General features: G+C 43.7%; 1 protein-coding gene across 2 annotated transcripts in view; it reads left to right on the top strand.

Moving 5' to 3' along the window:
• Positions 1-14,209, top strand: part of nbeaa (neurobeachin a) — a 1,012,857-nt gene that overhangs the window by 353,110 nt on the left and 645,538 nt on the right. For both annotated transcript variants that reach the window (XM_078545316.1, XM_078545315.1), the window contains exon 29: positions 4,988-5,156. In XM_078545316.1, coding sequence (XP_078401442.1) covers positions 4,988-5,156 — 169 coding nt within the window. The remainder of the gene's footprint in view (positions 1-4,987; positions 5,157-14,209) is intronic.

Below are 14,209 nucleotides of genomic sequence, written 5' to 3'. Positions count from 1 at the left end.
ATTTACCTAGGTTCCTTAGACAGCACCTTCCAAACTCATGACTGCAACTATCCAAAAGAGACACATGGGAACACAACCCACGGGAAGTTCCCCTCTAAGCCACTCAATATCCTGACTTGGCAATATATCGCCATTCCTTCACTGTTGTTGGGCCAAAATCCTGGGACTCCATCCCAGCAGCATTGTGGGTGTACCTACACCACATGGACTGCAGCGGTTCAAGGAGGCAGCTCACCACCACCTTGTCAAGGTCAATTAGGAATGGGCAATAAATGCTGGCCAAGCCAGTGACACCCACATCCCATGAATGAATAAAAAAAAAATTCACAGACCTTGGTTTGTTACTTCTTCATTTTCTGAATACCAATCCTCTGGTACTATCCATGAATCAAATGAACTTTGGGAGGGTAGAACTAATGTGTCCCACATTTCTTCACCTATTCCTTTTAGTGAAAGCTCAGATATTTGTCTAGTTTCAATATCACTATTTTACCTATTACTATTTTTCTGTTTATTTTCATCAGTTTAGCTGTTTCACTAATTTTTCGTATCATGCCATCGTTCTTTACTCTGAAGATTGAAGCAGAATATTAATTTAGCCATTCCAATATACTGTTACCATCTTATTATTTACTATTGACATGTGTAAATCTGTTTTTAATAGGCACTAACTCTTTTATCACTCCCGTTTCTTGATCTTCTTATCTACTTAACAGCCTTTACTGTTAGCTATAACATTATTTGGAACTTTTTCCATAATATTTCTTTGTCTTTGTTTTCTGCCTCCTGATTTTGCTTTTTGTAATCGCCTAAATTTTAATTGTTTTGTGCCCTCGCATAAGCCTTTTTGGTTTGTTATTTTTTATTCATTTGAGGGATGTAGGCTTTGCTGGCAAGGCCAGCATTTATTGCCCATCCCTAATTGCCCTTGTGAAGGTGGTGGTGAGCTGCCTTCTTGAACTGCTGCAGTCCATGTGGTGTAGGTACACCCACAGTCCTGTAAGGGAGTGAGTCCCAGGATTTTGACCCAGCGACAATGAAGGAACGGCGATATATTTCCAAGTCAGGATGGTGAGTGGCTTGGAGGGAAACTTGCATGTGGTGGTGTTCGCATGTATCTGCTGCTCTTGTCCTTCTAGATGGTAGTGGTTATAGGTTTGGAAGGTGCTGTCTAAGGAGCCTTGATGAGTTTCTGCAGTGCACCTTATAGATGGTACACACTGCTGCAACTGTGTGTTGGTGGTGGAGCAAGTGAATGTTTGTGGATGTGGTGCCAATCAAGCGGGCTGCTTTGTCCTGGATGGTGTCAAGCTTCTTGAGTGTTGGTAGAGCTGCACTCATCCAGGCAAGTGGAGAGTATTCCATCACACTCCTGAATTGTGCCTTGTAGATTGTGCACAGGCTTTGGGGAGTTCAGAGGTAAGATACTCACTGCAGGATTCCCAGCTTCTGCTCTTGTAGCCACAGCATTTATGTGGCGAGTCCACTTCAATTTCTGGTCAATGGTAACCCCAAGGATGTTGATTGTGGGCGATTCAGTGATGGTAATGCCATTTTCAAGAGGTGATGGTTGGATTCTCTCTTGTTGGAGATGGCCATTGCCTGGCTCTTGGGTGGCACGAATGTTACTTGCCACTTGTCAGCCCAAACCCCAGTATTGTCCACATCTTGCTGCATTTGGATATGGACTGCTTCAGTATCTGAGCAGCTGTGAATGGTGCTGAACATTGTGCAATCATCAGCGAACATCCCCTCTTCTGACCTTATGATGGAAGGAAGGTCATTGATCAAGTAGCTGAAGATGGTTGGGCCTAGGACACAATCCTGAGGAACTCCTGCAATGATATCCTGGAGCTGAGATGACTGACCTCCAACAACCACAACCATATTCCTTTGTGCTAGGTATGACTCCAACCAGCGGAGGGTTTACCCCCCTGATTCCCATTGACTCCTGTTTTGCTAGGGCTTCTTGATGCCACACTCGGTCAGATGTGGCCTTGATGTTAAGAGCAGTCACTTTCACCTCAACTCGGGAGTTCAGCTTTTTTATCCATGTTTGAACCAGGGCTGTAATGAGGTCAGGAGCTGATTGGCCCTGGCGGAATCCAAACTGATTGTCAGTAAACAGGTTATTGTTAAGCAAGTGCCACTTGATAGTACTGTTACTGGGCAATGTTCCACATTGCTGGGTAGATGCCAGTTTTGTAGCTGTACTGGAACAGCCTGGCTACAGGCATGGCAAATTCTGGAGCACAAGTCTTCGGTACAGTTGCCAGAATATTGTCAGGGTCCATAGCCTTTGCAGTAGCTAGTGCCTTCAGCTGTTTCTTGATATCATGTGGAGAGAATCAAATTGGCTGAAGACTGGCACCTGTGATGCTGGGAACTTCTGGAGGAGGCCGAGATGGATCATCCACTTGATACATCTGGCTTAAGATTGTTGCAAATGCATTAGCCTTATCTTTCGCACTGATGTGCTGAGCTCCCCCATCATTGAGGATGGGGATATTTGTGGAGCCTCCTCCTCCAGTGAGTCATTTAATTGTCCACCATCGTTCACGACTGGATGTGGCAGGACTTGCTGCATATGCTGTTTGGCATGCAAGTAGTCCTGTGTTATAGCTTCACCAGGTTGACACCTTATTTTTAGGTATGCCTGGTACTGCTTCTGGCATGCCCTCCTGCACTCTTCATTGAACCAGAATTGATCCCCTGGCTTATTGGTAATGGCAGAGTGGGGGATATGCTGGGCCATGAGGTTAAAGGTTGTGGTTGAGTACAATTCTGCTGCTGCAGATGGCCACAGCACCTCATGGTTGCCCAGTCTTGAGTTGCTAAATGTGTTCGAAATCTATCCCATTTAACATGGTGGTGGTGCAACACAACATGATGGAGGGTGTTCTCAATGTGAAGATGGGACTTCACCTCCACAAGGATTGTGCGGTTGTCACTCCTACCGATACTGTCATGGACAGATGCATCTGCAGCAGGCTGGTTGGTGAGGATGAGGTCAAGTATGTTTTTCCCTCTTCTTGGTTCTCTCACCACCTGCCGCAGACCCAGTTTAACAGCTATGTCCTTTAGGGCTCAACCAGCTTGGTCAGTAGTGGTGCTACCAGCCACTCTTGGTGATGGACATTGAAGCCCCCCACCCAGAGTACATTCTGTGCCCTTGCCGCCGTCAGTGCTCCCTCCAAGTGGTGTTCAACATGGAGAGTACTGATTCATCAGTTGTGGGGTGGAGGGGCAGCATGTGCTAATCAGCAGGAAGCTTCTTTGCCCATGTTTGACCTGATGCCATGAGACTTATGGGTTCTGGAGCCGATGTTGAGGACTCCTAGGGCAACTCCCTCCTGACTGTAAACCACTGTGCCGTCACCTCTGCTGGGTCTGTCCTGCTGGTGGGACAAGACATACCCAGGGATGGTGATGGTGATGGTGTTGTCTGGGACATTATCTGTAAGGTATGATTCTGAGTGTGACACTGTCAGGTTGTTGCTTGACTAGTCTCTGCAACAGCTCTCCCAATTTAGGCACAAGCCTCCAGATGTTAGTAAGGTGGACTTTACAGGGTCGACCGGGCTGAGTTTGCCGTTGTCATTTCCGGTGCTTAGGTAGATGCCAGGTTGTCCTTTGGTTTCATTCCTTTGAGACATTTTAGTGGTTTGAAACAACTGAGTGGCTTGCTAGGCCATTTCAGAGGGCATTTAAGAGTCAACCACATTGCTGTGGGCCTGGAGTCACATGTTGGCCAGACCGGGTAAGGACGGCAGATTTCCTTCCCTAAAGGACATTAGTGAACCAGATAAGTTTTTTTTGACAATCGCCATTGGTTTCATGGTCATCATTAGACTTTTAATTCCAGATTTTGATTAAATTCAAATTTCACTCTTTGCCATGGTGGGATTCGAACCCCGGTGCCCTGGGTCCCTGGATTACTTGTCCTGCAACAAGAGTAGACGATGATTACTCTATGTCAGAAGCACCTCCTTTTGCCTTTTGGCAGTATATGTTTATGGATGTATTATTGGTCTGTAGATTTTATATTTGTTTGTTTACATTCCAATCCAAACTTTCCTCAAATTTCATAAGTTAGTTTTGTTGAAATCTCATATTTTAGTTGGTTGCTCTCCAAGCCTGATGGTGAATTCAAACATATAAAGGTCATTATTTCCAAGATGCCTTCTTATTATCAAATAACTAAATTATCAAATAACTGATCTGTTACACAACTAGAGCAATTATTATCAATCCCCTCATAGGTTTGAAGATATGCTGCTTTGTGAAACTATCCTGAATGCATTCATTAAATCTATTCCTTACCTTATTATTTTGCTATTTCTTTGCCAATCCTTGTGCAGGTTAGAATTTCTTATTATTACTAGGTTTTTGATATTACTGACTTTCCTAATCTGCATAATCATGTTAAGTCACTACAATCAGGACACCAATAAAGTACTCCCAGCAGCACTTCAGCCTTTGTTATTGCTTAACAATATCTGCAGTGATATTATCTGCTCTCATAAAGATCTCTTTTGATTGCCAAGATGTTGTATAATTTGGTGTATAACATTTTGTCAATGCTGTCACACACCTCCTGTTTTCTTTCCTTAATCTTGATTTTAAAAAATCGTATCTCCTGATGTGATTTAATTCCCAATCTCACCCAGGCCCTTGCTAGGTTACTATATTTACGATCACATTATGGATTTATGCTTCCGATTCCTCTCTGTTATTACTATTCTCCCAGCATTGGTCTATGAACAAGTTTTTTGGTATATTAGCTTCCCCTTCTCTATTCACCACTACATTGTATACTATTGGTTCTCTTGCCTCATTACTTTACCATCATGTTTAACGTCTTTAGAAACCACTCTACTTGATCCTAAGCATCTTATTTAGAGATTGTGATTAGCTCTGCCTCTGCATTGCTGCTTTAAATCCCCTCTCATTTGAGTTGTGACTCATTGACAATTTTTCTTAATAGGATGACAGCAAACAAGCTCAGTTTTTGGCTTTGGCTGTTGTATACTTTATCTCTGTACTCATGGTATCAAAATACAGAGACATACTGGAACCACAACGTGAAATTGCAAGATCTGGAAGCCAGATCAGTCGAAATATTCGGCAGGAAATAAATTCACCAACGAGTACAGGTTAGTGTTTTAAACTTGCTGTTTTTTTATTGTTGTTTTGCGATTCCATTTTTAAGGTGATGCATTGGACCAGAAGATAACAATAAAAATGGGTTTAATGAGTTTTATAATACTGTACAATTATGATTAATTGTTGTGAAATATGCTGTGCAAAATTTACCATTTGCACTACATATGCAATAAATGCTAAATTTTGTCCAAAGAAGACAGTAAATCTTCCAACACCTTGTTCCTTGATTGGATGGTTTAAGTATCCAACAAAATAGTCCAAACAAAAACCTCATGACCTTTTGAATCTGAAATCATTCTTTGTTGCCATGTTTAGGTGCTACAAAATATAGAACTCAGTAATACAGGTGATACCGTGCCTGCCTTTCGACCAGAAATAGTTACGAGTTGGTCTGAAGTTGTGAGATATCAAGAAATATATATACTTATGTACTTTTGTGAATAGATACAAATAAGGGTTTCAATTTGCAACATTATAGCTGTTAGAAGCTTGTAGGACTTATAGGACGTGCATGTACCTTGTATATTTTACACTTTAAAATACTTGGTTTGTATATAACGGATTGAGAGGAAGAGGAGACAGAGAAATACAGGTGCAGTGAAGGAGATTATTGACCTCACTATAGGTGTTTTATTCTGCTAGCTGCTCATAAGCTTTTAAGCTGGTATGGTTAGTTCCATTTCAAAATCATTTCAAAATTTCCTGATTAAGAGAGCCTGCATAATAGCAAGCTGAATCCCTTCAACAAAAGTCTGAAATTATGATTTAGAAAAATTGCAGTAAAACAATTTGTTTTAGACATGTAAGCATTTTAAGTACTGTCATACTAGAGAGTTTGCAGCAGTGAAATCTTTATTGTGAATGTTATCCTGACAGTTTTTCTTCTGTCCAGTATTAATTGAAAGAAAGAGGTAGGTACATACAAGTTAGGAGCAAGAGTAGGCCACTCAACCCTTCAAACCTGCTCCGCCATTTATTAAGATCGTGTCTGATCTGAATGTAACCTCAACCCCATATTCCTGCCTACCCCCAATAACCTTTCATCCCCTTTTTAATCAAGAATCTATCTTGCTCTGCCTTAAAAATACTCAGAAGACTCTGCTTCCACCACCTTTTGAGGAAGAGAGTTCCAAAGACTCCCAACCCTCCGAGAGAAAAATGTTCTCCTCATCTCTGTCTTAAATAAGTGACCCCCTATTTTTAAACAGTGACCCCTAGTTCTATACTCTCCCACAAGAGGAAACATCCTCTCCACACCCATCCTGTTAAGTCCCTTCAGGATCTTGCCCTCTGGGTAAAAAAATTAACTCTCTTTCATTTTTTTTCGTGTGGTATTGCAAAAGAACATGCAGGAGTAAAGAGGTACATATTCATTTTCTCATTCACACATGCAAGTCAAACACACTGCTAGCAGGTGCAATGTCAGTTCCCTGCTGCATTTTTTTGAGGGTTTATTTTTAGACTCTGGATGGGGCATCAGTGATGACATTGTTCTTTCCTGCAATTTGGGTAATCTTTCGGTGAAAGGACTGTAAGAGCAGACTCCAGAACAACATTGGTCGCTTTGAACTTTTCCAGAAATTTCAGCGGGTTGTGGACGGTGTATACTTGGGTCTCTCTGTACCCGTGGCAAACATAGATTTCAAAATGCCGGAGAGCTCGAAGGAGACCCAAGATTTCTTTCTCAACCTTGGAGTACCATTCTGGTGTTGGTTGAGCCTTTTGAGTAAAATAGCCGATTGGGTGCTCAATCTCAGAATCACCTGCCTGGAATAGGACAGCTCCCAGCCCTAAATCGCTGCCATCTATGGCCACTCTAAAAGGTTTGCTAAGGTCTGGGGCAGCGAGTACAGGCTCCTTTATCAGGATGGCTTTCAATTTTGCAAAAGCTTCTTGGAACACCTTTGTCCCCACCACCTTTGAGTATTTTTTTTAGAGCATCTGTTAAGGGGGCGGCTAGGGTGCTAAAGTTTTGGACAATCTTTCTATAGGTCCTGAACGTTCCAAGAAAGCACTTGATTTCCCTCTTGTTTTTGGGGGTAGGGAAATCAATTAGGGGATGTGCTTTGGCTTCGTGGCATAACACATTTCCCTGTCCCACTTCATGTCCCAGGTAAGTCACCTTTACCTTTGTGAACACACTTCTTTCCAAGTTCACCACCAAGTTTGCCCTTTTCAGACCCTGGAACGCTGCCTCCAGGTGTTCTAAGTGATCATTCCAGATGTTACTGTAAATAATCAAATCATCTAGATACAATGCACAATTGCTGAGTCCAGCTATTACCTGATTTGTCAACCTTTGAAAGGTTGTTAAGGCCAAAGGGCATGCCTTACATTGGAAAAGGCCATCCAGGGTGACAAAGACTGAGATTTCTCTTGCCCTGGGGATCATGGAGACTTGCCAGTCCCCTTTTAAAAGGTCGATTTTGCTGAGGTAGGCTGAGTGACCCACTTTGCCTGTACGATCCTCAAGGCATATGATTGGGTAGGAGTCAGCCCTGGTTATTGCATTTACTTTCTAATAGTCAATGAAGAGTTGTTTTGATCCATCCATTTCGGGACCAGTACAATGGGGGAGCGCCAACTTCTGTGGGTAGAGTTGAGGAACCGCAAAGGTAAAAAAACCATAATGGGAGTTATGTACAGGCCTCCGAACAGTCGTCAGGATGTGGGGCACAAGATACACCAGGAGATAGAAAAGGTGTGTAAGAAAGGCAAAGTTACAGTGACCATGGGTGATTTCAATATGCAGGTAGACTGGGAAAATCAGGTTAGTAGTGGATCCCAAGGAAAGGAATTTATGGAATGTCTACGAGATTGCTTTTTGGAGCAGCTTGTGGTGGAGCCCACTAGGGAACAGGCAATTCTAGATTTAGTGATGTGTAATGAGGCAGATTTGATAAGGGAGCTTAAGGTGAAGGAACCCTTAGGAGGAAGTGACCATAATATGATAGAATTTACCCTGCAATTTGAGAGGAAAAAGCTGGAATCAGATGTAACGGTATTACAGTTGAATAAAGGCAACTACAGAGGCATGAGGGAGGAGCTGGCCAGAATTGACTGGGAGATGAGCCTAGCAGGAAAGACAGTGGAACAGCAATGGCAGGAGTTTCTGGGAGTAATTTGGGAGACACAGCAAAAATTCATCCCCAGGAAGAAGAAGCATACTAAAGGGAGGACGAGGCAACCATGGCTGACAAGGGAAGTCAGGGACAGCATAAAAGCTAAAGAGAAAGCATACAATGCGGCGAAGAGCAGTGGGAAACCAGAGGATTGGGAAGCCTTCAAAGACCAACAGAGGACAACTAAAAAAGAAATAAGGAGGGAGAAGATTAAATATGAGGGTAAACTAGCCAGTAATATAAAAGAAGATTACAAGAGTTTTTTTAGATATATAAAGGGTAAGAGAGAGGCAAAAGTAGACATTGGGCCGCTGGAAAATGACGCTGGAGAAATAGTAGTGGGGAACAAAGAAATGGCGGAGGAACTGAATAGGTACTTTGCATCAGTCTTCACGGTGGAAGACACGAGTAACATCCCCAAAGTTCAAGAGAGTCGGGGGGCAGAGGTGAGTATGGTGGCCATTACCAAGGAGAAGGTGCTAGGAAAACTGAAAGGTCTGAAGGTGGATAAATCACCTGGACCAGATGGATTACATCCCAGAGTTCTGAAGGAGATAGCTGAAGAGATAGTGGAGGCGTTAGTGGTGATCTTTCAGGAATCACTCGAGTCAGGGAGGGTCCCAGAGGACTGGAAAATCGCTAATGTAACCCCCCTGTTTAAGAAGGGAGTGAGGCAAAAGATGGGAAATTACAGGCCGATTAGCCTGACCTCGGTCGTTGGTCAGATTTTAGAGTCCATTATTAAGGATGAGATTTCAGAATACTTGGAAGTGCATGATAAAATAGGGCAAAGTCAGCATGGTTTCATCAAGGGGAGGTCATGCCTGACAAATCTGTTAGAATTCTTTGAAGAGGTAACGAGCAGGTTAGACAAAGGAGAGCCAATGGATGTTATCTACTTGGACTTCCAGAAGGCCTTTGACAAGGTGCCGCACAGGAGGCTGCTCAGTAAGATAAGAGCCCATGATGTTAGGGGCCAGGTACTAGCATGGATAGAAGCTTGGCTGTCTGGCAGGAGGCAGAGAGTGGGGATAAGGGGGTCCTTCTCAGGATGGCGGCCGATGACTAGTGGAGTTCTGCAGGGGTCAGTGTTGGGACCACAACTTTTCACTTTGTACATTAATGATCTAGATGATGGAACTGAGGGCATTCTGGCTAAGTTTGCAGATGATACAAAGATAGGTGGAGGGACAGGTACTATTGAGGAGGCGGGGAGGCTGCAGAAGGATTTGGACAGGTTAGGAGAATGGGCAAAGAAGTGGCAGATGGAATACAACGTGGGGAAGTGTGAGGTCATGCACTTTGGTAGGAAGAATAGAGGCATAGACTATTTTCTAAATGGGGAGAGAATTCAGAAATCTGGAGTGCAAAGGGACTTGGAGTCCTAGTCCAGGATTCTCTTAAGGTTAACTTGCAGGTTGAGTCTGTAGTTAGGAAGGCAAATGCAATGTTGGCATTTATTTCGAGAGGACTAGAATATAAAAGCAGGGATGTGCTGCTGAGGCTTTATAAGGCTCTGGTCAGACCACATTTAGAATATTGTGAGCAATTTTGGGCCCCGAATCTCAGGAAGGATGTTCTGGCCCTGGAGAGGGTCCAGAGCAGGTTCACGAAAACGATCCCAGGAATGAAAGGCTTAACATATGAGGAACATTTGAGGGCTCTGGGTCTATACTCGATGGAGTTCAGAAGGTTGAGGGGGGATCTGATTGAAACTTCCAGAATACTGAAAGGCCTGGATAGAGTGGACGTGGGGAAGATGTTTCCATTAGTAGGAGAGACTAGGACCTGAGGGCACAGCCTCACAGTAAAGGGAAGACCTTTTAGAACAGAGATGAGGAGAAACTTCTTTAGCCAGAGAGTGGTGAATCTATGGAATTCATTGCCACAGAAGGCTGTGGAGGCCAGGTCATTGAGTGTATTTAAGACCGAGATAGATAGGTTCTTGATTGGTAAGGGGATCAAAGGTTACGGGGAGAAGGCGGGAGAATGGGGTTGAGAAACTTATCAGCCATGATTGAATGGCGGAGCAGACTCGATGGGCCGAAAGGCCTAATTTCTGCTCCTATGTCTTGTAGTCTTGCTAACTCAATGATGTCAGCATCCAGCATGAGCTGGATTTGCTGTCTGAACTGAGCCAGCATGTCGGGGTTCAGCCGGTGAGGGTTTTTTTTGATTGATAGGATGCCTCCCTTTTGCACATCATGTACTGATAGGGTAGCATGCCCTGGTTGGTCCCTACAAATTTCTTTAAATTTTTCAAACAGAGTGGCAGCATTCTCCCTCTGTTCTTTAGCCAGGTGTGTTAATTGGGCATTTAAGTCCTTCAATACTTCATTGTTTGCCAGCCTGGTAGCCAGGGGTTCAACTGGGGGACCCTCTGGTTCCCCTTCAACAGCTGACTTCTCTTGTGCCTTGGTGTTCCCCTAACCTGTTCCATGTGCCCTGGAACACGATCGCCCCCCTGCCAAGTGGAGGTTCAGCTCCTGTACTCTCTTGCGGCTCTTCAACTGGGTGAGGCATCTTTCCCACTTGTCCCTATTTGATTCTGGAAAGTAGGTTTCTACAAGCCATACTTCAGGAAAATCTTCAACCTTTATCTTTCCTGTTTAAACAATTTGCCTTCCCTCAAGTGGGGCATCTCCCCCACTGTCTCTTTACTTGCTTTGGGACTTCCCTGGTCCCTGTTTAATTCTGAGAAAAATATATTTGCCAGCTCAATTTTCGGGTCATTCTCTTTGTTTGCTTTAAATTACACTGCCTTGACAACCTTTTTAGCCATGACAGGTCCCTCATGGACCTTTTTTATTTCTGCCAGTCTAGCTTTTGTTGTTTTTAAGTTTCTCAGTTTCTAGCTTGGCTCTTTGTACTTCTGCCTCAGTGCGAGCAGCCTGCGCTATGGGCCTTACTTCAAGGTCTGTCTGCTGTGCTTTAATCAGGGTGGCTTGGCTGAGCCCCTCTTCTCAAGACAGAATTTCAAAAAGGGTCTCGGCTAATCTGACCTGCAGCTGTTCAGTTTTCTTTTTCCTGCTTGGCTGGTCTGGAATTATAGGAGATGTTACCATTTTACTGCCAGCCAATTCATTCCTGAGTAGGAAGTTGGCCCCAGCCACCAGCTCGGGGACAATTCTTACTGTCACTGGACCCGAGACTAGGTCACACTGTAGATGTATATTGCCTTAGTGGTCACCTCACAATTCCAGATATCAGGTGACCTGTGGCGGCCATCCCTTCAGCAAAGTTCATCTTTAAACAAACAAAAAAAAGAATCAAGTTCGACTTAAATAGCTTCTGATTTTTTCATGTCTTACAGACATGTCATGTTGTATATCCTATGTAACCCTATGTTGCTTTTCCCCTTGAAAATGTTATCAATAATAAAGAAGGTCAGTTTAATTTAATTTGGTGTTCATTTTATGGGGTAGTTTCTGAAATATATATTTTTAGTTGAGAGTCATAAACAGGAACATGCAGGTAACTTCAAATCCAACCTAGCCAATTACTGCCTCATCAGTCTACCCTCGGTCATCAGCAGTGTGATGGAATGGGTCATCAACAATGCTATCAACCTGCACTTGCTTAGCAATAACCTGCTCATTGATGCTCATTTGAGTTCCGCCAGAGTCACTCAGCTCCTGACCTCGGTCTTGATTCAAACATGGACAGAAGAGCTGAATTGCAGAGGTGAGGTGAGAGCGACTGACCTTGATATCAAGGCTGCTTGTGACCGAGTGTGGTATCGAGGAGCCCCAGCAAAATTGGAGTCTGTGGGAATCAGAGGGGAAAATTCTCTGCTGGCTGGAGTCTTCCTAGCACAAAGGAAGATGATTGTGGTTGTTAGAGGCCAATCATCTCAGTTCCAGGACATCATTGCAGGAGTTCCTCAGGGTGGTGTCCTAGGCCCAACCATCTTCAGCTGCTTCATCCCCATCATGTGGTCAGAAGTCGGGATGTTCGCTGATTGCACAGTATTCATCAGCACCATTTACGACGACGACTCAGATACTGAACCAGTCCATGTCCAAATGCAGCAGTACCTGAACAAATCTAGGCTTGGGCTGACAAGTGGCAAATAACATTCGCACCACACAAGTGTCAGGCAATGACCATCTCCAACAAGAGATAATCTAACCATCGCCCTTTGACGTTCAGTGGCATTACTATTGCTGAATCCCCCACAATCAACATCCTGGGGATTACCATTGACCAGAAACTGAACTGGACTCACTATATAAATACTGTATCTATAAGAGCAGGTCAGAGGCTAGGAATCCTGCAGCAAGTAACAAATCTCTTGACTTCCCCAAAACCTGTCCATCATTTATAAGGCACAAGTCAGGAGTGTCACGAGAGTCGCGACTTGCCTGGATGAGTGCAGCTTCAACAAGAGAGATTCACACCATCCAGGACAAAGCAGCCCACTTGACTGGCACCCCATCCACAACCATTCACTCCCTCCACCACTGAGACAATGGCAGCAGTGTGTACCATCGACAAGATGCAAAGCAGGAATTCACTGAGGCTCCTTAGACAGCACCTTCCAAACTTCCGATTGCTACCATCTAGAAGGACAAGGTCAGCAGATACATGGGAACACTACCAAACGAAAATCAGATCAGTCATTATCGTATCAAATGGCAGAGCAGGCTCAAGGGGTCGAATTTGTAGACATCAGTAAAGATAATGGGTGCAGTGTATAATGTGCCTTTCATTGATTTTGTTTATAATGATGCAGCTCTATCTCATTCTGCTGATTAGGTATTGATTTATGATTTTTGCATTTAAAGTTATAGAAGAAATGAGTATCTAGTCCCCAGTGGCAATTTAGATCAGCTTAAATTTTAGAGTTTTTTCAATATCTTCCAGTGAAATAAGAGATTATCTTCTGAGAAGCAGGTAACTTCTAGTGGGGGAGTTTTATTTGACGTAAACCAAGGTGTGATCCTGGGCCAGCAGTGACCCAAAACCATTTCCGTTCCTCCTGGCTCCATAGAAAGTCAATATACAGATAATTATTTAATTTGTGGGTGGTTTCCAGCATTCCTACAGACTGATGGTTCGGCTACTGTAGACTGGAAAATCTAATTTAACATGCACAGAGGCATGGTTCCCAACTAGTCTCATTAATAATGATACATGAAACTAATGATCATGAAAATCCTACAATTTTAGGATTGTCCTAAAAATGCATTTGTTCAGTAATGTCCTTCAGGGGAGGAAATCTGTCCTTACTTGGGCTGGCTTACATGTGACTTGAGATCCAGAGTAGTGTAATGGACTCTTAACTTCCCTCTGAACTGGCCCAGTAAGCCCCACAGTTGTATCAAACCGCTACAGAAAAAAAGTTGAATAAGAACAAAACCATATCAATCTAGGCACCGGAAATGACAAAGGCGCATCGTGCCCAGTCGACTCTCAGTAACATCTGGGGACTTGTGCCAAAATTGAGAGAGCTGTCCCACAGACAAATCAAGCAACATCTTCACATTGTCATACTCACCAAATCATTCCTTACATCCAATGCACCAGACTCTTCCTCACCATCCCAGGATATGCCCTGTCCCACTGGCAGGACAGACCCAACCGAGTTGCCAGCACAGTGGACACAGAAGGGAGGGAATGGTTCTGGGAGTCCTCGACATTAATCCTCGACGCAATGAAGTTTCATGGCATCAGGTTAAACATGCACAAGGAAAGCAACTGCATCTGTGAAAAGAGAAACCGAGCTAATGTTTCAGGTAGATGACCTTTCATCAGAATTCTGAAATGCTAAGTCTGTTTCTCTCTCCATGGATGCCTGCAAGACATGCTGAATGTTTTCAGCATTTACTGTTTTTATTTGAGATTTCCAACATCCGCAGTATTTTGCTTTTGTCCAGAAATATCCCCAGTCCTCAGTGATGGGGAAGCCCAACCAGTAG

The sequence above is a fragment of the Cetorhinus maximus genome, chromosome 7, assembly GCF_964194155.1.
Source record: "Cetorhinus maximus chromosome 7, sCetMax3.hap1.1, whole genome shotgun sequence".
NCBI classification, from domain to species: domain Eukaryota; kingdom Metazoa; phylum Chordata; class Chondrichthyes; order Lamniformes; family Cetorhinidae; genus Cetorhinus; species Cetorhinus maximus.
This window is presented reverse-complemented; position numbering and strand designations above follow the sequence as displayed.